Below are 26,810 nucleotides of genomic sequence, written 5' to 3' on the forward strand. Positions count from 1 at the left end.
TAACAATCATAAAAAAGGTAAAATATATAAGAAATATATAGGAATATATAAAGTGACTTTGTTTCTTGTACGATACCTGCTCGTTTTAAACCGTGGATATATTTTATGTACTTAATTAAATGTGAAAAATTATCTTTCTACTACGCTATTGTGCAATGTGATATTCTGGGAGCATTTCCAATTAACACTCGCTAAGTAGAAAAATGCTATAAGTACTAGTGATGAGCGGGTTCGGTTTCTCGGAAACCTAACCCCCCCGAACTTCACCCTTTTTACACGGGTCCGTGCCATACTCGGATTCTCCCGTATTGCTCGGGTAACCCGAGCGCGCCCGAACGTCATCATCCCGCTGTCGGATTCTCGCGAGATTCGGATTCTATATAAGCTGCCGCGCGTCGCCACCATTTTCACTCGTGCATTGCAGGGCCGTAACTACGTGTGTGCCAAGGGGGCTTGGCACACAGCGCAGTTGCCCTGGGGGCGCACGGCCAGCGGCATGTAATGAGTCAAATTGACTCATTACATGCCGCCTCTGAACTGCGCCGTGCGCCGCGCTGGAGGAGAGAAGACAGGAGCGCCGGGCAGCGGAGGAGGAGGGAGGGGGAGCAGAGAGCCGCAGCAGCGCTATTTGATTGGTAGTAAGCGCTGCTGCAGCATCCCCCTCTCCTTCTGTATTGGCTGCCTGGCGCTGCTGTGGATGCATCCCAGCATCCACAGCAGCGCCAGGCAGCCAATACAGAAGGAGAGGGGGATGCTGCAGCAGCGCTTACTACCAATCAAATAGCGCTGCTGCGGCTCTCTGCTCCCCCTCCCTCCTCCTCCTTCTCAACTGACTTCACACGACTGCACCGAGAGGGAGCTGCACGAGGAGCCTGTCAGCGGGGAGAAGGTAAGTATGTCTCTCTTTCTCTCTCTCTCTCTCTCTCTCTCTCTCTCCTGCAATGTGTAAAAAGGGGTCCCATCTGCTGCAATGTGTAAAAAGGGGTCCCATCTGCTGCAATGTGTAAAAAGGGGTCCCATCTGCCGCAATGTGTAAAAAGGGGTCCCGTCTGCCGCAATGTGTAAAAAGGGGGACTGGCTGCCGCAATGCGTAAAAAGGGGTCCCGGCTGCCGCAATGTGTAAAAAGGGGTCCCATCTGCCGCAATGTGTAAAAAGGGGTCCCATCTGCCGCAATGTGTAAAAAGGGGTCCCATCTGCTGCAATGTGTAAAAAGGGGTCCCGTCTGCCGCAATGTGTAAAAAGGGGTCCCGTCTGCCGCAATGTGTAAAAAGGGGGACTGGCTGCCGCAATGCGTAAAAAGGGGTCCCGGCTGCCGCAATGCGTAAAAAGGGGTCCCATCTGCCGCAATGCGTAAAAAGGGGTCCCATCTGCCGCAATACGTAAAAAGGGGTCCCGTCTGCCGCAATGTGTAAAAAGTGGTCCTGGCTGCCGCAACGTGTAAAAAGGGGGACTAGCTGCCGCAATGTGTAAAAAGGGGGACTGGCTGCCGTAATGTGTAAAAAGGGGTCCTGGCTGCCGCAATGTGTAAAAAGGGGGACTGGCTGCCGCAATGTGTAAAAAGGGGGACTGGCTGCCGCAATGTGTAAAAAGGCGGACTGGCTGCCGCAATGTGTAAAAAGGGGGACTGGCTGCCGCAATGTGTAAAAAGGGGGATGCTGTCTGCTGTAATGTATAAAAGGGGCTCTACCTGGTGTAGTGGCGCTACTGTGCAGCGTAATTTAAATAATGGAGACTACTGTGCACCGTAGTATGAATTGCTATTATTTTGTTGCCACGCCCCTTCCCGTGAAGCCACGCCCCTATATATTTTTCGCGCGCCTGCGGCGCGCACTGCGCCTATCTTGTACGGGGGGGGCGCCAATGTCAGTTCTTGCACACAGCGCTAAAATGCCTAGTTACAGCACTGGTGCATTGGAAATGTTAGGGAGAGGACGTGGCTGGCGTCCTCTCCGTTATTGTTGAACTTGATTGTGCTGTGCACTATTGCTTAATTGTGGGGAGGGCAGGGGAGCAGCTGTATAATATAGGAGGAGTACAGTGCAGAGTTTTGCTGATCAGTGACCACCAGTTATCCGTTCTCTGCCTGAAAAAAACGCTCCATATCTGTGCTCAGTATGCTGCATATATATCTGTGCTCACACTGCTTAATTATGGGGATTGGAGAGCAGCTGTATTATATAGCAGGAGTACAGTGCAGAGTTTTGCTGACAGTGACCACCAGTATACGTTGTCTGCCTGAAAAACACTCCATATCTGTGCTCAGTGTGCTGCTTTATTGTGGGGACTGGGGACCACCAGTATAATATTATATAGGTGGAGTACAGTGCAGAGTTTTGCTGACCAGTGACCACCAGTATATAATATATAGCATTACGGTACAGTAGGCCACTGCTGTACCTACCTCTGTGTCGTCATTAAGTATACTATCCATCTACATTCTATACCTGTGGTGCATTTTAGTTTTGCAGTTTGCTGACACAGTGACCACCAGTATACTATATATAATAGCAGTACGGTACGGAAGGCCACTGCTGTACCTACCTCTGTGTCGTCATTAAGTATACTATCCATCTACATTCTATACCTGTGGTGCATTTTAGTTTTGCAGTTTGCTGACACAGTGACCACCAGTATACTATATATAGCAGTACGGAAGGCCACTGCTGTACCTACCTCTGTGTCGTCATTAAGTATACTATCCATCTACATTCTATACCTGTGGTTCATTTTAGTTTTGCAGTTTGCTGACACAGTGACCACCAGTATACTATATATAGCAGTACGGAAGGCCACTGCTGTACCTACCTCTGTGTCGTCATTAAGTATACTATCCATCTACATTCTATACCTGTGGTGCATTTTAGTTTTGCAGTTTGCTGACACAGTGACCACCAGTATACTATATATAATAGCAGTACGGTACGGAAGGCCACTGCTGTACCTACCTCTGTGTCGTCATTAAGTATACTATCCATCTACATTCTATACCTGTGATGCATTTTAGTTTTGCAGTTTGCTGACACAGTGACCACCAGTATACTATATATAGCAGTACGGAAAGGCCACTGCTGTACCTACCTCTGTGTCGTCATTAAGTATACTATCCATCTACATTCTATACCTGTGGTGCATTTTAGTTTTGCAGTTTGCTGACACAGTGACCACCAGTATACTATATATAATAGCAGTACGGTACGGAAGGCCACTGCTGTACCTACCTCTGTGTCGTCATTAAGTATACTATCCATCTACATTCTATACCTGTGGTGCATTTTAGTTTTGCAGTTTGCTGACACAGTGACAACCAGTATACTATATATAGCAGTACGGAAGGCCACTGCTGTACCTACCTCTGTGCCATCATTAAGTATACTATCCATCTACATTCTATACCTGTGGTGCATTTTAGTTTTGCAGTTTGCTGACACAGTGACCACCAGTATACTATATATAATAGCAGTACGGTACGGAAGGCCACTGCTGTACCTACCTCTGTGTCGTCATTAAGTATACTATCCATCTACATTCTATACCTGTGGTGCATTTTAGTTTTGCAGTTTGCTGACACAGTGACCACCAGTATACTTTATATAGCAGTACGGAAGGCCACTGCTGTACCCACCTCTGTGTCGTCATTAAGTATACTATCCATCTACATTCTATACCTGTGGTGCGCCTCTTTTTTTCTTTGCATCATGTGCTGTTTGGGGACTATTTTTTTGTAATGCCATCCTGCCTGACACTGCAGTGCCACTCCTAGATGGGCCAGGTGTTTGTGTCGGCCACTTGTGTCGCTTAGCTTAATCACACAGCGACCTTGGTGCGCCTCTTTTTTTCTTTGCATCATGTGCTGTTTGGGGACTATTTTTTTGAAGTGCCATCCTGCCTGACACTGCAGTGCCACTCCTAGATGGGCCAGGTGTTTGTGTTGGCAACTTGTGTCGCTTAGCTTAGTCACACAGCGACCTTGGTGCGCCTCTTTTTTTCTTTGCATCATGTGCTGTTTGGGGACTATTTTTTTGAAGTGCCATCCTGCCTGACACTGCAGTGCCACTCCTAGATGGGCCAGGTGTTTGTGTCGGCCACTTGTGTCGCTTAGCTTAGCCATCCAGCGACCTCGGTGCAAATTTTAGGACTAAAAATAATATTGTGAGGTGTGAGGTGTTCAGGATAGACTGGAAATGAGTGGAAATTATGGTTATTGAGATTAATAAAACTATGGGATCAAAATGACCCCCAAATTCTATGATTTAAGCTGTTTTTTAGTTTTTTTTGTAAAAAAACACCCGAATCCAAAACACACCCGAGGCCGACAAAAAATTTTCGGTGAGGTTTTGCCAAAACGTGTCCGAATCCAAAACACGGCCGCGGAACCGAATCCAAAACCAAAACACAAAACCCGAAAAATGTCCGGTGCACATCACTAATAAGTACATATAGGTTTAAAAGGTACACACTATTGGTTGATTATTTTTCTCTTTTGCATATTACTGTGATGATATTGGCCTGAGGACCGAAGATTCCTATCTGAGATAAGTGCTTGTCCCATTTTTTTCACTAAATATCATTCTATGTCCCCACCGTCATTTTCTAGGCATTATTTGGCGCTGATTACTTCTATTTTTTACATATTCTAATCACCAAAATTTGTTATCAGCTGCCACCCACGTTTGTGAGGGATGCATGTGAAAATATTTTAATTATAAGAAAATATTTTAATATTTTACTACAGATTATATTTGATGCACATGAGCGCACACTTATACATTTTGACGATACATATATTATTATTGAAGATACCCTTTTCAATAATTAGCACCTAAAATATGAATTATATTATAATAAAAGATTCCTCAATACTAGTTAAACTTCTATACAGGAGGACCTGCCGCTTAATATAGAAGATAATGAGGTCACGTGTTACTGCACTAGGCTTTTATTATGAAGTGCACTGTAGGCTGTTTATTCAGAACACAGGGCTTGCCAGCCTCCTGCCAGCTACAGACAAAAAAGAATTCTGCCGCTGTCCAACTGAATCAGCTCTCGGTTCACTATACCCCTATACGTTTAACCAAAAAAAACCATCAAAACTTCAATCTATACATATTACTTCTAAAAGTCTTCAATGGATTATATTTTATCTGCATTTTACAACATTCCAGGTAAAGTAAATTATAGAAGCTTTGAATAATGCTGCCGTCTCAGTGACATGTTATTTGTGAACATGCTGCTACTGTAAGTGGGAATTTGTACAGCTTGTTTTGTTTTACAGTATCAGTTTAGTACAGTATTTCCCAATGATTGCAATAATAGCTTTTGTAATAATGATGGTTTGTGAATTTGCTGATTACGGCACGATTTGTAGCCTGCTAATTCATTAGAGACAATATAGTCTTTTATAGTGGTTAAGGTAATCACACAAGAATACTTTATTGCGGTAGTGGCAGTTATATATTAATTTCACATTTTAAAAATACCTAGAATACAAATAATACCAATTCTTGTATTATACTACATGTTTATTCTGTACTCCATCTATGCCCTTTTACATAAAAAGTTATATAAGATATCTGGAGTATGTAATATAGTGATATACATACTAAATATAAAAATGTGTTTGAGCGTAATCATTTTCATGAACATCAGTCTGTGTATTGCTGAAGTTACAGTAGTTATTTACTAAATAGAACAATAGAATTAGCCTTATGTAAATAAAATGACACAAACAGAACATTCATATTGTTATTTTCTTTGGTTTGGCAGATAGAAGTGTTTATGTTCTGTTTTTCTGATGTGCCCTTTATGTTTAGTGAGTAACCAAGAAACTATAGTACATACTGTCGCAAAAACATATGTTCAAATAGTTAACTGATAATATAGCCATTTCCCTATTCTTACTTTAAGCTGGCCACTCCATATGCTTGGCCTGACTTACTATAAGTGTCTCACAGAGTTAAAGTACCAACCACACAGCTCCTGTCATTTTTCAAACACAGCCTGTAACATGACAGTAAGTAGCTGATTGGCTGGCACTTTATCTCTCTCCACTTATCACTGTCCAAGGCTTAGTACATCTGCCGTATATTACCACAGCTGGATAGGGATTGCATGCCCAGTAAGATTTGGTCCCAGCCACATTGATCTGTTTGTGCCCATCAGGGGCGGAACTGCCGGAGACAACGGAGTCGGATGTCGCCGGGCTCCTGCTTTGAAGAGGGCACCTGCTCCGTTGTCCCCCGTTCCGTCCAGAGTATCCATTTTGCACCTGTCCTGCAGCCACTGGAGGACCCGCCAAGCGCATCGCCTATCAAACTCAGCGGCGCTTGCTCGCTCCTCCCCTGATGTGTTTAGGAGCTATCTCTCTGGCTCTGCTGCTTTGCTCTGGTTGCGTGACATCCGTCCATGACCCAGAGCCTGAGTGAGCAGCCGGCCAGGACGCAATGTGGGCGAGTGGTGCCTTCAGGGTATGTACACTGCTCTGTGGGACTCCATTGTTGGGGAGAAGGGGGGGAGAGAAGTCTGCAGCTGCGGGGCTCCATTTGTGGGGAGAGGGGGGAGAAAAGTTTGCAGCTGCGGGGCTCAGTTGGTGGGGAGGGGGAGAAGAAATCTGCAGCTGCGGGGCTCAGTTGGTGGGGAGAGGGGGAGCCATTCCTATATATATATATATATATATATATATATATTCAAAACAAATACTCTCACTCTGCGCTAGTTTGTTAAAACTATCACCCTAAAATGAAATGTATACTTTTTGGTACAGGCAGCCTATTCGACTAAGTCCCCTGTTAGAAGGGACCAAAGATAGAGAATATGCAACAATAGAAGAATTGGCGCCAAGGAGTCACATCAACTCCCACTATTCCAACCCTAAATTGGTTGTTACTTTTTAACATAAAATAATAACATGTTCCATCATAAAACATTTATTAAAAACATATTCAAATCAATACAGAGGAGATGTATTATTATTCCACACTTTAGGATGTATGACTCTTAGCTCTGAATACAAAATGTTGAAGGTTCACAACAATCTCCTCCTTCTCCTTACAGTTGGTTCGGAGATAGCTTCAGAACACAGACAACCCAACGCGTTTCATCTTATACAAAAGACTTAATCAGGGGTTTCTCTCAAGTGGCTGAGAAGTATAGTTGTTTATACAAAAAGTATAATGCGACAAAACTTGTTCATACACGCATGATGGAAACTCCTATATAACACCGAGGCTTTCTGATGAACAATCAGTGTAGCCTTATGGTGAGATAACTTGTACAAAAATTCGGAAACCCAGGTACTGAAGGGTCACTTTAGAAAGGAGACCTTCTATGTGTCTGCTATGGATGCTCAGTACCAGTGCAATTCCTCCGCCCCCGGGTGTCTAGCATGCGCCACTTCCTGCCTTGTGGGACGCAGGCTGGAGTCAGGTGGAACGTATGAGGACGTTCCCTAGACGACGGCTGGAAACGGAGGTAGATGATCAGTGACGTATGCGGAAGCGGGTCCGGAGTGCGGGCGCGAACGAGGGGGACAGCGGCGTCAGCGGCATTCGGGTATTTAGGAGGGTAAGTGCAATACTTATATGTCTGTACTGTTGCGGTTTGTCCTGACGATGAGGCTTTGAGCCTCGAAACGTTGACTTGTGGAAATTAATAGTCCTTTTTTTGCAACTATGTCTCTGAGTGCCATTCTTCGTTGGAACTTTATTCTTCTTGTTTGTTTGGCACCTGAGCACGTTGAGAACTATTATGGGAGTGCTGCTGCTGTATATATATATATATATATATAAAATATACAGCTAGGGGTCCGGCACTCCATGTAATAGTTAACTGTCCCTGGTGCCCTCACAGGTAAGGAATGTACAGCGCAAAGGGCTGTATCCTGATGACAATCTTAAGAGATTGAAACGTTGATAATACACCTGACGTGTGCTTCGTTTTATTTACAATCCTGAGTGCCACACCTTTGTGCTGTGTATATATTAGAGATGAGCGCCTGAAATTTTTCGGGTTTTGTGTTTTGGTTTTGGGTTCGGTTCCGCGGCCGTGTTTTGGGTTCGAACGCGTTTTGGCAAAACCTCACCGAATTTTTTTTGTCGGATTCGGGTGTGTTTTGGATTCGGGTGTTTTTTTCAAAAAACACTAAAAAACAGCTTAAATCATAGAATTTGGGGGTCATTTTGATCCCAAAGTATTATTAACCTCAAAAACCATAATTTACACTCATTTTCAGTCTATTCTGAATACCTCACACCTCACAATATTATTTTTAGTCCTAAAATTTGCACCGAGGTCGCTGTGTGAGTAAGATAAGCGACCCTAGTGGCCGACACAAACACCGGGCCCATCTAGGAGTGGCACTGCAGTGTCACGCAGGATGTCCCTTCCAAAAAACCCTCCCCAAACAGCACATGACGCAAAGAAAAAAAGAGGCGCAATGAGGTAGCTGTGTGAGTAAGATTAGCGACCCTAGTGGCCGACACAAACACCGGGCCCATCTAGGAGTGGCACTGCAGTGTCACGCAGGATGGCCCTTCCAAAAAACCCTCCCCAAACAGCACATGACGCAAAGAAAAAAAGAGGCGCAATGAGGTAGCTGACTGTGTGAGTAAGATTAGCGACCCTAGTGGCCGACACAAACACCGGGCACATCTAGGAGTGGCACTGCAGTGTCACGCAGGATGTCCCTTCCAAAAAACCCTCCCCAAACAGCACATGACGCAAAGAAAAAAAGAGGCGCAATGAGGTAGCTGTGTGAGTAAGATTAGCGACCCTAGTGGCCGACACAAACACCGGGCCCATCTAGGAGTGGCACTGCAGTGTCACGCAGGGTGTCCCTTCCAAAAAACCCACCCCAATCAGCACATGATGCAAAGAAAAAGAAAAGAAAAAAGAGGTGCAAGATGGAATTATCCTTGGGCCCTCCCACCCACCCTTATGTTGTATAAACAAAACAGGACATGCACACTTTAACCAACCCATCATTTCAGTGACAGGGTCTGCCACACGACTGTGACTGATATGACGGGTTGGTTTGGACCCCCCCCAAAAAAGAAGCAATTAATCTCTCCTTGCACAAACTGGCTCTACAGAGGCAAGATGTCCACCTCATCTTCACCCTCCGATATATCACCGTGTACATCCCCCTCCTCACAGATTATCAATTCGTCCCCACTGGAATCCACCATCTCAGCTCCCTGTGTACTTTGTGGAGGCAATTGCTGCTGGTCAATGTCTCCGCGGAGGAATTGATTATAATTCATTTTAATGAACATCATCTTCTCCACATTTTCTGGATGTAACCTCGTACGCCGATTGCTGACAAGGTGAGCGGCGGCACTAAACACTCTTTCGGAGTACACACTTGTGGGAGGGCAACTTAGGTAGAATAAAGCCAGTTTGTGCAAGGGCCTCCAAATTGCCTCTTTTTCCTGCCAGTATAAGTACGGACTGTGTGACGTGCCTACTTGGATGCGGTCACTCATATAATCCTCCACCATTCTATCAATGTTGAGAGAATCATATGCAGTGACAGTAGACGACATGTCCGTAATCGTTGTCAGGTCCTTCAGTCCGGACCAGATGTCAGCATCAGCAGTCGCTCCAGACTGCCCTGCATCACCGCCAGCGGGTGGGCTCGGAATTCTGAGCCTTTTCCTCGCACCCCCAGTTGCGGGAGAATGTGAAGGAGGAGATGTTGACAGGTCGCGTTCCGCTTGACTTGACAATTTTGTCACCAGCAGGTCTTTCAACCCCAGCAGACCTGTGTCTGCCGGAAAGAGAGATCCAAGGTAGGCTTTAAATCTAGGATCGAGCACGGTGGCCAAAATGTAGTGCTCTGATTTCAACAGATTGACCACCCGTGAATCCTTGTTAAGCGAATTAAGGGCTGCATCCACAAGTCCCACATGCCTAGCGGAATCGCTCCGTGTTAGCTCCTCCTTCAATGCCTCCAGCTTCTTCTGCAAAAGCCTGATGAGGGGAATGACCTGACTCAGGCTGGCAGTGTCTGAACTGACTTCACGTGTGGCAAGTTCAAAGGGCATCAGAACCTTGCACAACGTTGAAATCATTCTCCACTGCACTTGAGACAGGTGCATTCCACCTACTATATCGTGCTCAATTGTATAGGCTTGAATGGCCTTTTGCTGCTCCTCCAACCTCTGAAGCATATAGAGGGTTGAATTCCACCTCGTTACCACTTCTTGCTTCAGATGATGGCAGGGCAGGTTCAGTAGTTTTTGGTGGTGCTCCAGTTTTCTGTACGTGGTGCCTGTACGCCGAAAGTGTCCCGCAATTCTTCTGGCCACCGACAGCATCTCTTGCACGGCCCTGTCGTTTTTTAAAAAATTCTGCACCACCAAATTCAAGGTATGTGCAAAACATGGGACGTGCTGGAATTGGCCCAGATTTAATGCACACACAATATTGCTGGCGTTGTCCGATGCCACAAATCCACAGGAGAGTCCAATTGGGGTAAGCCATTCCGCGATGATCTTCCTCAGTTGCCGTAAGAGGTTTTCAGCTGTGTGCGTATTCTGGAAAGCGGTGATACAAAGCGTAGCCTGCCTAGGAAAGAGTTGGCGTTTGCGAGATGCTGCTACTGGTGCCGCCGCTGCTGTTCTTGCGGCGGGAGTCCATACATCTACCCAGTGGGCTGTCACAGTCATATAGTCCTGACCCTGCCCTGCTCCACTTGTCCACATGTCCGTGGTTAAGTGGACATTGGGTACAGCTGCATTTTTTAGGACACTGGTGACTCTTTTTCTGAGGTCTGTGTACATTTTCGGTATCGCCTGCCTAGAGAAATGGAACCTAGATGGTATTTGGTACCGGGGACACAGTACCTCCAACAAGTCTCTAGTTGGCTCTGCAGTAATGATGGATACCGGAACCACGTTTCTCACCACCCAGGATGCCAAGGCCTCAGTTATCCGCTTTGCAGTAGGATGACTGCTGTGATATTTCATCTTCCTCGCAAAGGACTGTTGAACAGTCAATTGCTTACTGGAAGTAGTACAAGTGGGCTTACGACTTCCCCTCTGGGATGACCATCGACTCCCAGCGGCAACAACAGCAGCGCCAGCAGCAGTAGGCGTTACACGCAAGGATGCATCGGAGGAATCCCAGGCAGGAGAGGACTCGTCAGACTTGCCAGTGACATGGCCTGCAGGACTATTGGCATTCCTGGGGAAGGAGGAAATTGACACTGAGGGAGTTGGTGGGGTGGTTTGCGTGAGCTTGGTTACAAGAGGAAGGGATTTACTGGTCAGTGGACTGCTTCCGCTGTCACCCAAAGTTTTTGAACTTGTCACTGACTTATTATGAATGCGCTGCAGGTGACGTATAAGGGAGGATGTTCCGAGGTGGTTAACGTCCTTACCCCTACTTATTACAGCTTGACAAAGGGAACACACGGCTTGACACCTGTTGTCCGCATTTGTGGTGAAATACCTCCACACCGAAGAGCTGATTTTTTTGGTATTTTCACCTGGCATGTCAACGGCCATATTCCTCCCACGGACAACAGGTGTCTCCCCGGGTGCCTGACTTAAACAAACCACCTCACCATCAGAATCCTCCTGGTCAATTTCCTCCCCAGCGCCAGCAACACCCATATCCTCCTCATCCTGGTGTACTTCAACACTGACATCTTCAATCTGACTATCAGGAACTGGACTGCGGGTGCTCCTTCCAGCACTTGCAGGGGGCATGCAAATAGTGGAAGGCGCATGCTCTTCACGTCCAGTGTTGGGAAGGTCAGGCATCGCAAACGACACAATTGGACTCTCCTTGTGGATTTGGGATTTCAAAGAACGCACAGTTCTTTGCGGTGCTTTTGCCAGCTTGAGTCTTTTCAGTTTTCTAGCGAGAGGCTGAGTGCTTCCATCCTCATGTGAAGCTGAACCACTAGCCATGAACATAGGCCAGGGCCTCAGCCGTTCCTTGCCACTCCGTGTGGTAAATGGCATATTGGCAAGTTTACGCTTCTCCTCCGACAATTTTATTTTAGGTTTTGGAGTCCTTTTTTTTCTGATATTTGGTGTTTTGGATTTGACATGCTCTGTACTATGACATTGGGCATCGGCCTTGGCAGACGACGTTGCTGGCATTTCATCGTCTCGGCCATGACTAGTGGCAGCAGCTTCAGCACGAGGTGGAAGTGGATCTTGATCTTTCCCTAATTTTGGAACCTCAACTTTTTTGTTCTCCATATTTTATAGGCAGAACTAAAAGGCACCTCAGGTAAACAATGGAGATGGATGGATTGGATACTAGTATACAATTATGGACGGACTGCCACGGTTAGGTGGTATAAAAAAACCACGGTTAGGTGGTATATATTATAATAATAATACAATTATGGATGGACGGACTGCCTGCCGACTGCCGACACAGAGGTAGCCACAGCCGTGAACTACCGCACTGTACACTGGTTGATAAAGAGATAGTAGTATACTCGTAACAATTAGGATGACACTATGACGGTATAAAGAATGAAAAAAAAACCACGGTTAGGTGGTAGGTATATAATAATAAATAATACAATTCTGGTCGGACGGACTGCCTGCCGTGTGCCGACACAGAGGTAGCCACAGCCGTGAACTACCGCACTGTACACTGGTTGATAAAGAGATAGTAGTATACTCGTAACAATTAGGATGACACTATGACGGTATAAAGAATGAAAAAAAAAACCACGGTTAGGTGGTAGGTATATAATAATAAATAATACAATTCTGGTCGGACGGACTGCCTGCCGTGTGCCAACACAGAGGTAGCCACAGCCGTGAACTACCGCACTGTACACTGGTTGATAAAGAGATAGTAGTATACTCGTAACAATTAGGATGACACTATGACGGTATAAAGAATGAAAAAAAAACCACGGTTAGGTGGTAGGTATATAATAATAAATAATACAATTCTGGTCGGACGGACTGCCTGCCGTGTGCCGACACAGAGGTAGCCACAGCCGTGAACTACCGCACTGTACACTGGTTGATAAAGAGATAGTAGTATACTCGTAACAATTAGGATGACACTATGACGGTATAAAGAATGAAAAAAAAACCACGGTTAGGTGGTAGGTATATAATAATAAATAATACAATTCTGGTCGGACGGACTGCCTGCCGTGTGCCGACACAGAGGTAGCCACAGCCGTGAACTACCGCACTGTACACTGGTTGATAAAGAGATAGTAGTATACTCGTAACAATTAGGATGACACTATGACGGTATAAAGAATGAAAAAAAAAACCACGGTTAGGTGGTAGGTATATAATAATAAATAATACAATTCTGGTCGGACGGACTGCCTGCCGTGTGCCGACACAGAGGTAGCCACAGCCGTGAACTACCGCACTGTACACTGGTTGATAAAGAGATAGTAGTATACTCGTAACAATTAGGATGACACTATGACGGTATAAAGAATGAAAAAAAAAACCACGGTTAGGTGGTAGGTATATAATAATAAATAATACAATTCTGGTCGGACGGACTGCCTGCCGTGTGCCGACACAGAGGTAGCCACAGCCGTGAACTACCGCACTGTACACTGGTTGATAAAGAGATAGTAGTATACTCGTAACAATTAGGATGACACTATGACGGTATAAAGAATGAAAAAAAAACCACGGTTAGGTGGTAGGTATATAATAATAAATAATACAATTCTGGTCGGACGGACTGCCTGCCGTGTGCCGACACAGAGGTAGCCACAGCCGTGAACTACCGCACTGTACACTGGTTGATAAAGAGATAGTAGTATACTCGTAACAATTAGGATGACACTATGACGGTATAAAGAATGAAAAAAAAACCACGGTTAGGTGGTAGGTATATAATAATAAATAATACAATTCTGGTCGGACGGACTGCCTGCCGTGTGCCGACACAGAGGTAGCCACAGCCGTGAACTACCGCACTGTACTGTGTCTGCTGCTAATATAGACTGGTTGATATTTAAAGAGATATTAGTAGTATACAACAATACTATACTGGTGGTCAGGCACTGGTCACCACTCCTGCAGCAAAAGTGTGCACTGTTAATTAATATAATTGTACTCCTGGCTCCTGCTAACAACCTGCAGTGCTCCCCAGTCTCCCCCACAATTAATTATAAGCTTTTAATTTATACATTGATGACTGTGCAGCACACTGGGCTGAGCTGAGTGCACACAGACTGAGTCACACTGTGTGACTGACTGTGCTGTGTATCGTTTTTTTTTTCAGGCAGAGAACGGATATAGCAGAGAGAAGTGAACGGATATATTATATTAAATAAAAGTTAACTAGCAACTGCACTGGTCACTGACTGTGGTAAACTAACTCTGTCTGCGACTCTGCACAATCTCTCTCTCTCTATCTAATCTATCTCTATTCTAATGGAGAGGACGCCAGACACGTCCTCTCCCTATCAATCTCAATGCACGAGTGAAAATGGCGGCGACGCGCGGCTCCTTATATAGAATCCGAGTCTCGCGATAGAATCCGAGCCTCGCGAGAATCCGACAGCGTCATGATGACGTTCGGGCGCGCTCGGGTTAACCGAGCAAGGCGGGAAGATCCGAGTCGCTCGGACCCGTGAAAAAAAACATGAAGTTCGGGCGGGTTCGGATTCCGAGGAACCGAACCCGCTCATCTCTAGTATATATATATATATATATATATATATATAATGTATACATACATGTGCACACAGGGAGCGCTAAATAATCATAATTATCTAATTTATTTAGACAATAAAAAATAGAATGACAATGCACAATTTAATAATAATAAGATATATCAATTAAAAAATTTAAAAAAGTTGTTTCATTTCTATTTACACTGATTGTGTTTCAAAAACCTGGATAAGGCACCAAACTAATTACCTGTTTATTCTACACCTGTTATTTAATGGACAATGCCTTTTGATTGGATGGCCACTGTTTAAATATCTTCCAAAGTGGACACTGAGTATACCTTCTGATGAAACCGCTACTCTACCTATAGCGGAGAAACGTGTCAAGGAACCTGCAATTTCTCTGTGGAAATCAACTTTTATCTATCCGTCACCACTTTGCTCCATGCTGCCCGCATCCAGCTCTCTCCCCCAGTCTGCAAATCAGGCTCCACATCACTGCCGGAGACGTCCGGCTATGCGGCCACGGTTCATCAGCACACACTGGTAAGCCTGCAGGGGAGACGAGGACACCGCTGAACAGCAATAGATGGGAGTTTGGAAACACTTCCAACAGCGGTGAGCTTAAATTTAATTGGCATTGGACTGCTACAGTACATCTTTTAACAGTTAAAAGCTACTTGCTGGTGACATTAACGATATACTAGGATTCTGGACTTGCTCAGCAATTATTGGCTAAATAGCCTAATCTGGACCCTTTATTTCCACGAGAGATGTCCATTTGATATGGTTTTTAATTTTTTAATTGATATATCTTATTATTATTAAATTGTGCATTGTCATTCTATTTTTTATTGTCTAAATAAATTAGATAATTATGATTATTTAGCGCTCCCTGTGTGCACATGTATGTATACATTATTGTAATTTCTTGTTCAACTTGAATAATTGCAGATTATTAATTGGGAGCAGCATTGTAGATCTTCCTTATCCAGGTTATTTAAAGTTGGTAATAAGTGCGCCTGATTGCCTCTTTCTAAGTAAAATTAGTGTGAGTTTTATAATATATATATATATATATATATATATATATATAGTAGAGATGTGCACCGGACATTTTTCGGGTTTTGTGCTTTGGTTTTGGATTTGGTTCCGTGGCCGTGTTTTGGATTCGGACGATTTTGGCAAAACCTCCCAGAAAATTTTTTGTCGGATTCGGGTGTGTTTTGGATTCGGGTGTTTTTTTACAAAAACCCCTCAAAAACAGCTTAAATCATAGAATTTGGGGGTCATTTTGATCCTATAGTATTATTAACCTCAATAACCATAATTTCCACTCATTTTCAGTCTATTCTGAACACCTCACACCTCACAATATTATTTTTAGTCCTAAAATTTGCACCGAGGTCGCTGGATGGCTAAGCTCAGCGACCCAAGTGGCCGACACAAACACCTGGCCCATCTAGGAGTGGCACTGCAGTGTCACGCAGGATGGCCCTTCCAAAAAACACTCCCCAAACAGCACATGACGCAAAGAAAAAAAGAGGCGCAATTAGGTAGCTGTGTGAGTAAGATAAGCGACCCTAGTGGCCGACACAAACACCGGGCCCATCTAGGAGTGGCACTGCAGTGTCAGGCAGGATGGCACTTCAAAAAAATAGTCCCCAAACAGCACAAGATGCAAAGAAAAATGAAAGAAAAAAGAGGTGCAAGATGGAATTGTCCTTGGGCCCTCCCACCCACCCTTATGTTGTATAAACAGGACATGCACACTTTAACAAACCCATCATTTCAGCGACAGTGTCTGCCACACAACTGTGACTGAAATGACTGGTTGGTTTGGGCCCCCATCAAAAAAGAAGCAATCAATCTCTCCTTGCACAAACTGGCTCTACAGAGGCAAGATGTCCACCTCCTCCTCATCGTCCGATTCCTCACCCCTTTCACTGTGTACATCCCCCTCCTCACAGATTATTAATTTGTCCCCACTGGAATCCACCATCTCAGGTCCCTGTGTACTTTCTGGAGGCAATTGCTGGTGAATGTCTCCACGGAGGAATTGATTATAATTCATTTTGATGAACATCATCTTCTCCACATTTTCTGGAAGTAACCTCGTACGCCGATTGCTGACAAGGTGAGCGGCTGCACTAAACACTCTTTCGGAGTACACACTGGAGGGTGGGCAACTTAGGTAAAATAAAGCCAGTTTCTGCAAGGGCCTCCAAATTGCCTCTTTTTCCTGCCAGTATACGTACGGACTGTCTGACGTGCCTACTTGGATGCGGTCACTCATATAATCCTCCACCATTCTTTCAATGAAGAGAGAATCATATGCAGTGACAGTAGACGACATGTCAGTAATCGTTGGCAGGTCCTTCAGTCCAGACCAGATGTCAGCACTCGCTCCAGACTGCCCTGCATCACCGCCAGCGGGTGGGCTCGGAATTCTTAGCCTTTTCCTCGCTCCCCCAGTTGCGGGAAAATGTGAAGGAGGAGCTGTTGACGGGTCGCGTTCCGCTTGACTTGACAATTTTCTCACCAGCAGGTCTTTGAACCTCTGCAGACTTGTGTCTGCCAGAAAGAGAGATCCAACGTAGGTTTTAAATCTAGGATCGAGCACCGTGGCCAAAATGTAGTGCTCTGATTTCAACAGATTGACCACCCGTGAATCCTGGTTAAGCGAACTAAGGGCTCCATCCACAAGTCCCACATGCCTAGCGGAATCGCTCTGTTTTAGCTCCTCCTTCAATCTCTCCAGCTTCTTCTGCAAAAGCCTGATGAGGGGAATGACCTGACTCAGGCTGGCAGTGTCTGAACTGACTTCACGTGTGGCAAGTTCAAAGGGTTGCAGAACCTTGCACAACGTTGAAATCATTCTCCACTGCGCTTGAGTCAGGTGCATTCCCCCTCCTTTGCCTATATCGTGGGCAGATGTATAGGCTTGAATGGCCTTTTGCTGCTCCTCCATCCTCTGAAGCATATAGAGGGTTGAATTCCACCTCGTTACCACCTCTTGCTTCAGATGATGGCAGGGCAGGTTCAGGACTGTTTGCTGGTGCTCCAGTCTTCGGCACGCGGTGGCTGAATGCCGAAAGTGGCCCGCAATTCTTCAGGCCACCGACAGCATCTCTTGCACGCCCCTGTCATTTTTTAAATAATTCTGCACCACCAAATTCAATGTATGTGCAAAACATGGGACATGCTGGAATTTGCCCAGATGTAATACACGCACAATATTGCTGGCGTTGTCCAATGTCACAAATCCCCAGGAGAGTCAATTTGGGGAAAGCCATTCTGAGATGATGTTCCTCAGTTTCCGTAAGAGGTTGTCAGCTGTGTGCCTCTTCTGGAAAGCGGTGATACAAAGCGTAGCCTGCCTAGGAACGAGTTGGCGTTTGCGAGATGCTGCTACTGGTGCCGCCGCTGCTGTTCTTGCTGCGGGAGGCAATACATCTACCCAGTGGGCTGTCACAGTCATATAGTCCTGAGTCTGCCCTGCTCCACTTGTCCACATGTCCGTGGTTAAGTGGACATTGGGTACAACTGCATTTTTTAGGACACTGGTGACTCTTTTTTTCTGAGGTCTGTGTACATTTTCGGTATCGCCTGCCTAGAGAAATGGAACCTAGATAGTATTTGGTACCGGGGACACAGTACCTCAATCAAGTCTCTAGTTCCCTGTGAATTAACGGTGGATACCCGCTTTGCAGCAGGATGACTGCTGTGATATTTCATCTTCCTCGCAAAGGACTGTTGGACAGTCAATTGCTTACTGGAAGTAGTACAAGTGGTCTTCCGACTTCCCCTCTGGGATGACGATCGACTCCCAGCAGCAACAACAGCAGCGCCAGCAGCAGGAGGCGTTACACTCAAGGATGCATCGGAGGAATCCCAGGCAGGAGAGGACTCGTCAGACTTGACAGTGACATGGCCTGCAGGACTATTGGCTTTCCTGTGTAAGGAGGAAATTGACACTGAGGGAGTTGGTGGTGTGGTTTGTAGGAGCTTGGTTACAAGAGGAAGGGATTTAGTGGTCAGTGGACTGCTTCCGCTGTCATCCAAAGTTTTTGAACTTGTCACTGACTTATGATGAATGCGCTGCAGGTGACGTATAAGGGAGGATGTTCCGAGGTGGTTAACGTCCTTACCCCTACTTATTACAGCTTGACAAAGGCAACACACCGCTTGACACCTGTTGTCCGCATTTGTGTTAAAATAATTCCACACCGAAGAGGTGATTTTTTTTGTAATTTGACCAGGCATGTCAATGGCCATATTCGTCCCACGGACAACAGGTGTCTCCCCGGGTGCCTGACTTAAACAAACCACCTCACCATCAGAATCCTCCTTGTCAATTTCCTCCCCAGCGCCAGCAACACCCATATCCTCATCCTGGTGTACTTCAACAGTGACATCTTCAATTTGACTATCAGGAACTGGACTGCGGGTGCTCCTTCCAGCACTTGCAGGGGGCGTGCAAATGGTGGAAGGGGCCACCTCTTCCCGTCCAGTGTTGGGAAGGTCAGGCATCGCACCCGACACAATTGGACTCTCCTTGGGGAATTGTGATTTAGAAGAACGCACAGTTCTTTGCTGTGCTTTTGCCAGCTTAAGTCTTTTCATTTTTCTAGCGAGAGGATGAGTGCTTCCATCCTCATGTGAAGCTGAACCACTAGCCATGAACATAGGCCAGGGCCTCAGCCGTTCCTTGCCACTCCGTGTTGTAAATGGCATAATGGCAAGTTTACGCTTCTCCTCAGATGCTTTTAATTTTGATTTTTGGGTCATTTTACTGAACTTTTTTTGGGGGGATTTTACATGCTCTCTATTATGACATTGGGCATCGGCCTTGGCAGACGACGCTGATGGCATTTCATCGTCTCGGCCATGACTAGTGGCAGCAGCTTCAGCACGAGGTGGAAGTGGATCTTGATCTTTCCCTATTTTACCCTTCACATTTTTGTTCTCCATTTTTTAATGTGTGGAATTATATGCCAGTATCAATAGCAATGGCCTATTACTATATATACTGCGCACAACTGAAATGCACCACAGGTATGGATGGATAGTATACTTGACGACACAGAGGTAGGTAGAGCAGTGGCCTACTGTACCGTACTGCTTTATATAGTATACTGGTGGTCAGCAAACTGTGCAAAACTGAAATGCACCACAGGTATGGATGGATAGTACACTTGACGACACAGAGGTAGGTAGAGCAGTGGCCTACTGTACCGTACTGCTATATATTATATACTGGTGGTCAGCAAACTGTGCAAAACTAAAATGCACCACAGGTGTGGATGGATAGTATACTTGATGACACAGAGGTGGGTAGAGCAGTGGCCTACTGTACCGTACTGCTATATATTATATACTGGTGGTCAGCAAACTGTGCAAAACTGAAATGCACCAGAGGTATGGATGGATAGTATACTTGATGACACAGAGGTGGGTAGAGCAGTGGCCTACTGTACCGTACTGCTATATATCATATACTGGTGGTCAGCAGACTGTGCAAAACTGAAATGCACCACAGGTATGGATGGATAGTATACTTGACGACACAGAGGTAGGTAGAGCAGTGGCCTACTGTACCGTACTGCTATATATCATATACTGGTGGTCAGCAAAATTATGCACTGTACTCCTACTATATACTACAATGCAGCACAGATATGGAGCGTTTTTCAGGCAGACAACGTATAATACTGGTGGTCACTGGTCAGCAAAACTCTGCACTGTACTCCTCCTATATAATACTGCTGGTCCCCAGTCCCCACAATAAAGCAGTGTGAGCACAGATATATGGAGCACACTGAGCACAGATATAGAGCGTTTTTCAGGCAGAGAACGTATAATACTGGTGGTCACTGGTCAGCAAAACTCTGCACTGTACTCCTCCTATATAATATACTGGTGGTCCCCAGTCCCCACAATAAAGCAGTGTGAGCACAGATATATGCAGCACACTGAGCACAGATATGGAGCGTTTTGCAGGCAGAGAACGTATAATACTGGTGGTCACTGGTCAGCAAAACTCTGCACTGTACTCCTCCTATATAATACTGCTGGTCCCCAGTCCCCACAATAAAGCAGTGTGAGCACAGATATATGCAGCACACTGAGCACAGATATGGAGCATTTTTTCAGGCAGACAACGTATACTGGTGGTCACTGGTCAACAAAACTCTGCACTGTACTCCTCCTATATAATACTGCTGGTCCCCAGTCCCCACAATAAAGCAGTGTGAGCACAGATATATGCAGCACACTGAGCACAGATATGGAGCGTTTTTCAGGCAGACAACGTATACTGGTGGTCACTGGTCAGCAAAACTCTGCACTGTACTCCTCCTATATAATACTGCTGGTCCCCAGTCCCCACAATAAAGCAGTGTGAGCACAGATATATGCAGCAGGGACGTGCAGTCAGGGGAGGCAGTGCCTCCCGTAGACTATGGGAACGGGGACAAAGCAGGGGGCGGGGCCAAGCTCTGGGCTGTAAAAGCCCATTACAAATTAAGGGGAATGCGGCACTTATACAAGTGCCTCGCTGTCTGGGAAAGCACGGCCCTGCCAGCGAGGCACATGTGATTTGACAGCGGATCCAGCACTGGATCCGCTGGTCCAATCACACATAAGCGGCGGGGAGAAGCAGCGGCGGGACCTGGAAGTTACTGCTGCACAGGAGAGGACCGGGAGCGGCGGCGTGGACACGTGGATGACAAGCGGGCTCTCCTGATCGCCCTGGACCAGCTCCCCCTGCTGAAGGTCAGAGCCAGAAGAGCGGTGATAGATGTGCCCAGGCGGCGGGAGTGGGAGCCCCTGCTACTGCCCGTTTGTGACGGAGGCGCTGCTGCTGTGTCACGGCCGCTGCTGCTTCGGCTCCCAGGGGACTTGTTTACAGTCTGCCCACCTGCTGCCCTCATCTACCTGCTGCTATGTGGGTGCTGCTGTACAAAGTGTGTGCGTGTGTGTGTGTGTGTGTGTATATACAATGCTGTGTGTCCCCCCCCTATATGTTGATGATGATGATGCCGTGCCAGTGCCACACAAAGCTCTCTCCTCCTCACACAGCCCCCCAACAGCCCCCCCCCTCCTCAGATCCCCACACCCAGCCCTGGCCGCCCCTCCTCACATAGATTGTATTTGGTTGGGGGGGGGGGAAAGGTGCCCCCGTGCCTCACCAGTTGGTGCCCTCACCGCACGTCACTGATATGCAGCACACTGAGCACAGATATGGAGCGTTTTTCAGGCAGACAACGTATACTGGTGGTCACTGGTCAGCAAAATTCTGCACTGTACTCATCCTATATAATACTGGTGGTCCCCAGTCCCCACAATAAAGCAGTGTGAGCACAGATATATGCAGCACACTGAGCACAGATATTGAGCATTTTTCAGGCAGACAACGTATAATACTGGTGGTCACTGGTCAGCAAAACTCGCACTGTACTCCTCCTATAATACTGCTGGTCCCCAGAATAAAGATATTTGCACTGCAGCCCCCTGAAACAAAGTGAGAGGACGCCGGCCATGTCCTCTCACTATCATTTCCAATGCACGAGTGAAAAATGGCGGCGATGCGCGGCTCCTTATATAGAATCCGAATCTCGCGAGAATCCGACAGCGGGATGATGTCGTTCGGGCGCGCTCGGGTTAACCAAGCAAGGCGGGAGGATCCGAGTCTGCCTCGGACCCGTGTAAAAAGGGTGAAGTTCGGGGGGGTTCGGATTCCGAGGAACCGAACCCGCTCATCACTAATATATAGCATGCATGGTACCTGTTATCAGCGTACTGGCCACGGTGCCCTCTCATCAAATGTAGATACAAAGACTCCAAGTGTGGCACTCGCAAGCTCACAAACTCAGGCTGTAGTTGGCATATACAGTAACCTTTCAGTGCCTCTTTATTAACAACACGGCACTTTCCTCAGACAATACAACACACTACAAAACACTCACCTATATAAGAGATTCATCCCCATGAGTGGCAAATGGCAGTAAACGGGACCTCCCACCCGCCTGGCGCCGCACCGCTGATGACGGAAACAGGCCACGTACCGCATCAAGGTGGGGCTCCATGTCGTCATCACCCCCCTCATTACCATAGTAACCGAGATGCATAGCTGGCAACAAAAGCATAGTACGGTTTATTAAGTACTAATTCTAAAGAATACATTTCATATGTCACCATCATTACTTCTTATAAGGCACATACTACTACAAGAAGAAATTAGGTATTAGGACCGCTATTGTTCAATATTTTCATTAACGACCTAACAGAAGGTCTAGAGAGCATGGTGTCAATTTTTGCAGATGATACCAAATTGTGTAAGGCTATAAATACAGAGGAGGATGCCGAGTCTCTTCAGAACGACTTAGTTAAATTAGAAGCATGGGCAGCCAAATGGAGAATGCGCTTCAACACAGACAAGTGTAAGGTAATGCACTTGTCACAACTGAGGGCCTGAGCTGACGGGAGGCAGCCACAGTTGTAGGGGCTGAGATGTACCGGAACCTGGGAGGTTGTATCAGACCCCTGGACATGTAAGTAACATGAATAATAACTGCCCGAAGGCGTGACCACGACAACTTGGATAAAAGTCAATGATGTTTATTATGACAACTCCGCAACACAGCAGCAGTAAAAGAAAACGTAAAAGTCAGCAAAGAATAAATACAGTTCCTGGGTACTACAGGATGGCAGGAGCCACAGGGCACTGGTAGTGTGAGATAGTTCTTATGATCTTCTAGATGGAAAGTCCTTACCAGGCCCGACTGTAGCAATGGAGATAACCCAGGATTGTGCCAGCTGGTGTTCCAGGAAAAGCTGGGTTGCTGAAGATAAAACAGCTGCTGTGGATACTGGCTGGAACCAGACTGTTGTTAGCACGGAGTGGATACTGGCTGGAACCAGTTAAATAATAAATGAACTTGGGAGCGATGAAATATGAACTGAAATGTAGAACTTGAGAGCGGAGAAATAATAATACCGGTGGAGAGTGGTAAAGTGTAGAAAGGACACCGGCCCTTTAAGGGAAGCTGTACTCTGCTGGAAGCTGAGCTGGAAGCAGGTAATGTTGTAGCTGGAAACAGATGAATCCACAATGGATTGGAGAGTCAGGCTACACCGCAGGTGGAATGCTGGTGCGGGTCTCTATGGTGGAAGTCTTGAGACAGGAGCTGGAACCTGGAAGACAATCACAGGAGAGAGACAAACAGGAACTAGGTTTGACAACCAAAGCACTGACGCCTTCCTTGCTCAGGCACAGTGTATTTATACCTGCAGCAAGGAAGGGATTGGCTAGGCAATTATGCAGATTAGCAATACTGAGAACAGATTGGTGGAAATGATCAGCTGACAGAATCCAAGCTGGCTGCGCCCATGCAGACACTTGGAGGGAAGTTTGGTTTGTAATCCATGTGGTAATGAAAACAGTAATGGCGGCGCCGGCCACCGGAGACAGGAGGCGCCAGGCTGACAGATGCACATCCAACCACGCGGACACAGCGGAGGCCGCGGCTGACGTAATCGCCACTCAGACACTCTGCATGCAGAAGTTCAGGGACGGCGGCGGAGGCCGCGGGAGACGCCATGCCAGGTGTAATATGGCGTTTACTGTGACAGCGTCCCAGAGTGACAGGAGAGGATACAGGAATGTACACATCAGGATAACAGATGGGATCCGGTCCTGGAGCGCTGAGCCAGCCTTAGGAGGCATCTGATGGGTAAGAAATAGCGTCCAGATACCCGGATCGTGACAGCACCCCCCCCTTTAGGAGTGGCCCCAGGACACTTCTTTGGCTTTTGAGGAAACTTGGAATGGAATCTCCGGACCAAGGCAGGAGCATGGACATCAGAAGCATTGGTCCATGAACGTTCCTCAGGACCATAACCCTTCCAGTCAATAAGATATTGTAGTTGACCGTAACGGTGACGTGAGTCCAGGATCTTGGCCACTTCATACTCAACGCCTCGTTGAGTTTGGACTTTCGGAGTTGGAGGAAGTGAGGAATGAAACCGATTCAAGATCAGCGGTTTCAACAGGGAAACATGGAATGTCCTGGGTATTTTTAAGAAGGGAGGCAACTGGAGTCTGTAAGCAACAGGATTGATGACTTGTTCAATCTTGAAAGGACCGATATAGCGAGGTGCAAACTTCATACTGGGAACTCTTAACCTCAAATTCTTCGTGGATAACCATACCCGATCACCCACCTTGAGAGCAGGAACTGCTCGACGCTTCTTATCCGCAAACTTCTTGTACCTGAACGATGCCTTGAGCAGAGCTGATCGTACGCTCTTCCAGATATTGGCAAACTGATGCAAGGTGATATCCACTGCGGGAACAGAAGTTGCTGGAAGCGGTTGGAACTCAGGGACTTTAGGGTGGAATCCAAAGTTAGTGAAGAATGGTGTTGAAGCAGATGAAGAATGATACTGGTTGTTATGACAGAACTCGGCCCAGGGAAGTAATTGAACCCAGTAATCTTGAGAGGAGGACACACAGATGCGGAGGAAGGCCTCCAAGTCCTGATTCACCCTCTCGGTTTGACCATTGGTCTGAGGATGGTAAGCCGTGGAAAACTTTAGCTTGACTTGGAGGACTTGACATAAACTTCGCCAGAATTTGGCTGTGAATTGAACTCCTCGATCTGAGATAATTTCTTCAGGAAGACCGTGGAGTCGGAAGATCTCTTGTATGAATACTTGAGCCAACTTGGAAGCTGACGGAAGACCGGTAAGAGGAATGAAGTGTGCCATCTTGGTGAACCGGTCAACTACCACCCAGATGGTATTGAACTTGTTGCACATGGGTAAGTCTGTAATGAAATCCATCGACAAGTGGGTCCATGGTCGACGGGGAACGGATAGTGGAACCAGTTGCCCCGCAGGCGACTGGCGGGATACTTTATGTTGGGCACACTTTGGGCAAGATGCAATAAACTCCAAGACGTCCTTTTTCAGAGTTGGCCACCAATAGGACCTAGAGATAAACTCCAGGGTTTTTTGGATACCTGTATGTCCGGAAAAACGGGAAGCATGGGCCCAATGCATGAGCTTCTTCCTTAGCATCGGCTTCACAAAACTTTTCCCTGATGGGGGCGTAGAGTCCATCCCTACCGTGGAGAATGCCAACGGATTTATAATAGGATGCTTGTCTGAAGACTCTGACTCATTTTCTTGCTCCCATGAGCGGGAAAGGGCATCGGCCTTGCGATTCTGAGAGCCCGGACAGAACTGGAGTTTAAAGTCGAACCTGGAAAAGAAAAGTGCCCATCTGGCCTGACGAGGGTTGAGACATTGTGTGCCCTTCAGGTATAAAAGGTTCTTGTGGTCTGTAAGTATGGTGATTGAATGAGAAGCTCCCTCCAACAGATACCTCCACTCTTCTAGAGCGAGTTTGATGGCTAGCAACTCCTGGTCGCCAATCGCATAGTTGCGCTCAGCTGGGGAGAACTTCCGGGAGAAGAAACTGCAAGGGTGTAAATGGCCATCTTTAGCCCTCTGAGATAACACCGCTCCTACTCCAACGGAGGAGGCATCCACCTCTAAGATGAAAGGAGAGTCGATGTCAGGCTGTTTCAGAACAGGCGCAGAGATGAACCTTTGTTTTAAAAGATGAAATGCTTGCATGACTTCTTCAGACCACTTGGACGGGTTAGCACCCTTCTTAGTGAAAGCAGTAATAGGCGCCACAATGGTGGAAAAGTCTCGTATAAACTTTCGGTAATAGTTGGCGAACCCTAAGAACCTCTGGACCCCTTTGAGGGTTAAGGGTACCGGCCAATTTTGGATTGCTTGTAGTTTCTCAGGATCCATCTCTAGTCCGGAACCGGACACAATGTACCCTAGAAACGGAATGGACTTGACTTCAAAGACGCATTTTTCTAATTTGCAATAGAGATGATTGACACGGAGACGGGACAGAACCTCTTTAACCCAAAAACGATGTTCCTCTAAATCGTTGGCAAAAATGAGGATATCGTCTAGATAGACCACGACATGACGGTATAGAATGTCTCTGAAGATCTCATTGACAAAATGCTGGAAGACAGCTGGAGCATTGCTCAATCCGAAGGGCATGACGAGGTACTCATAATGTCCGTCACGGGTGTTAAAGGCGGTCTTCCACTCGTCACCCTCACGGATCCGGATGAGATTGTATGCACC

At 46.4% G+C, this 26,810-nt stretch overlaps 1 protein-coding gene across 4 annotated transcripts in view; it reads left to right on the top strand.

Annotated features, from left to right (window-relative positions):
- The window catches only part of LOC134966447 (carotenoid-cleaving dioxygenase, mitochondrial-like), a 405,306-nt gene that overhangs the window by 58,067 nt on the left and 320,429 nt on the right, over positions 1 to 26,810 (top strand). For 2 of the 4 annotated variants that reach the window (XM_063943197.1, XM_063943199.1), the window contains exon 1: positions 4,987 to 5,163. The exons of 1 other annotated variant lie outside the window; for it this stretch is intronic. In XM_063943197.1, the coding sequence (XP_063799267.1) occupies positions 5,127 to 5,163 (37 nt within the window). In that variant the 5' untranslated portion in view covers positions 4,987 to 5,126. Of the gene's footprint in view, positions 1 to 4,985; positions 5,164 to 26,810 lie in introns of those variants that run through there. One more of the 4 variants, XM_063943200.1, reaches the window with a different exon arrangement.

This window comes from Pseudophryne corroboree, chromosome 10, assembly GCF_028390025.1.
Source record: "Pseudophryne corroboree isolate aPseCor3 chromosome 10, aPseCor3.hap2, whole genome shotgun sequence".
NCBI lineage: Eukaryota > Metazoa > Chordata > Amphibia > Anura > Myobatrachidae > Pseudophryne > Pseudophryne corroboree.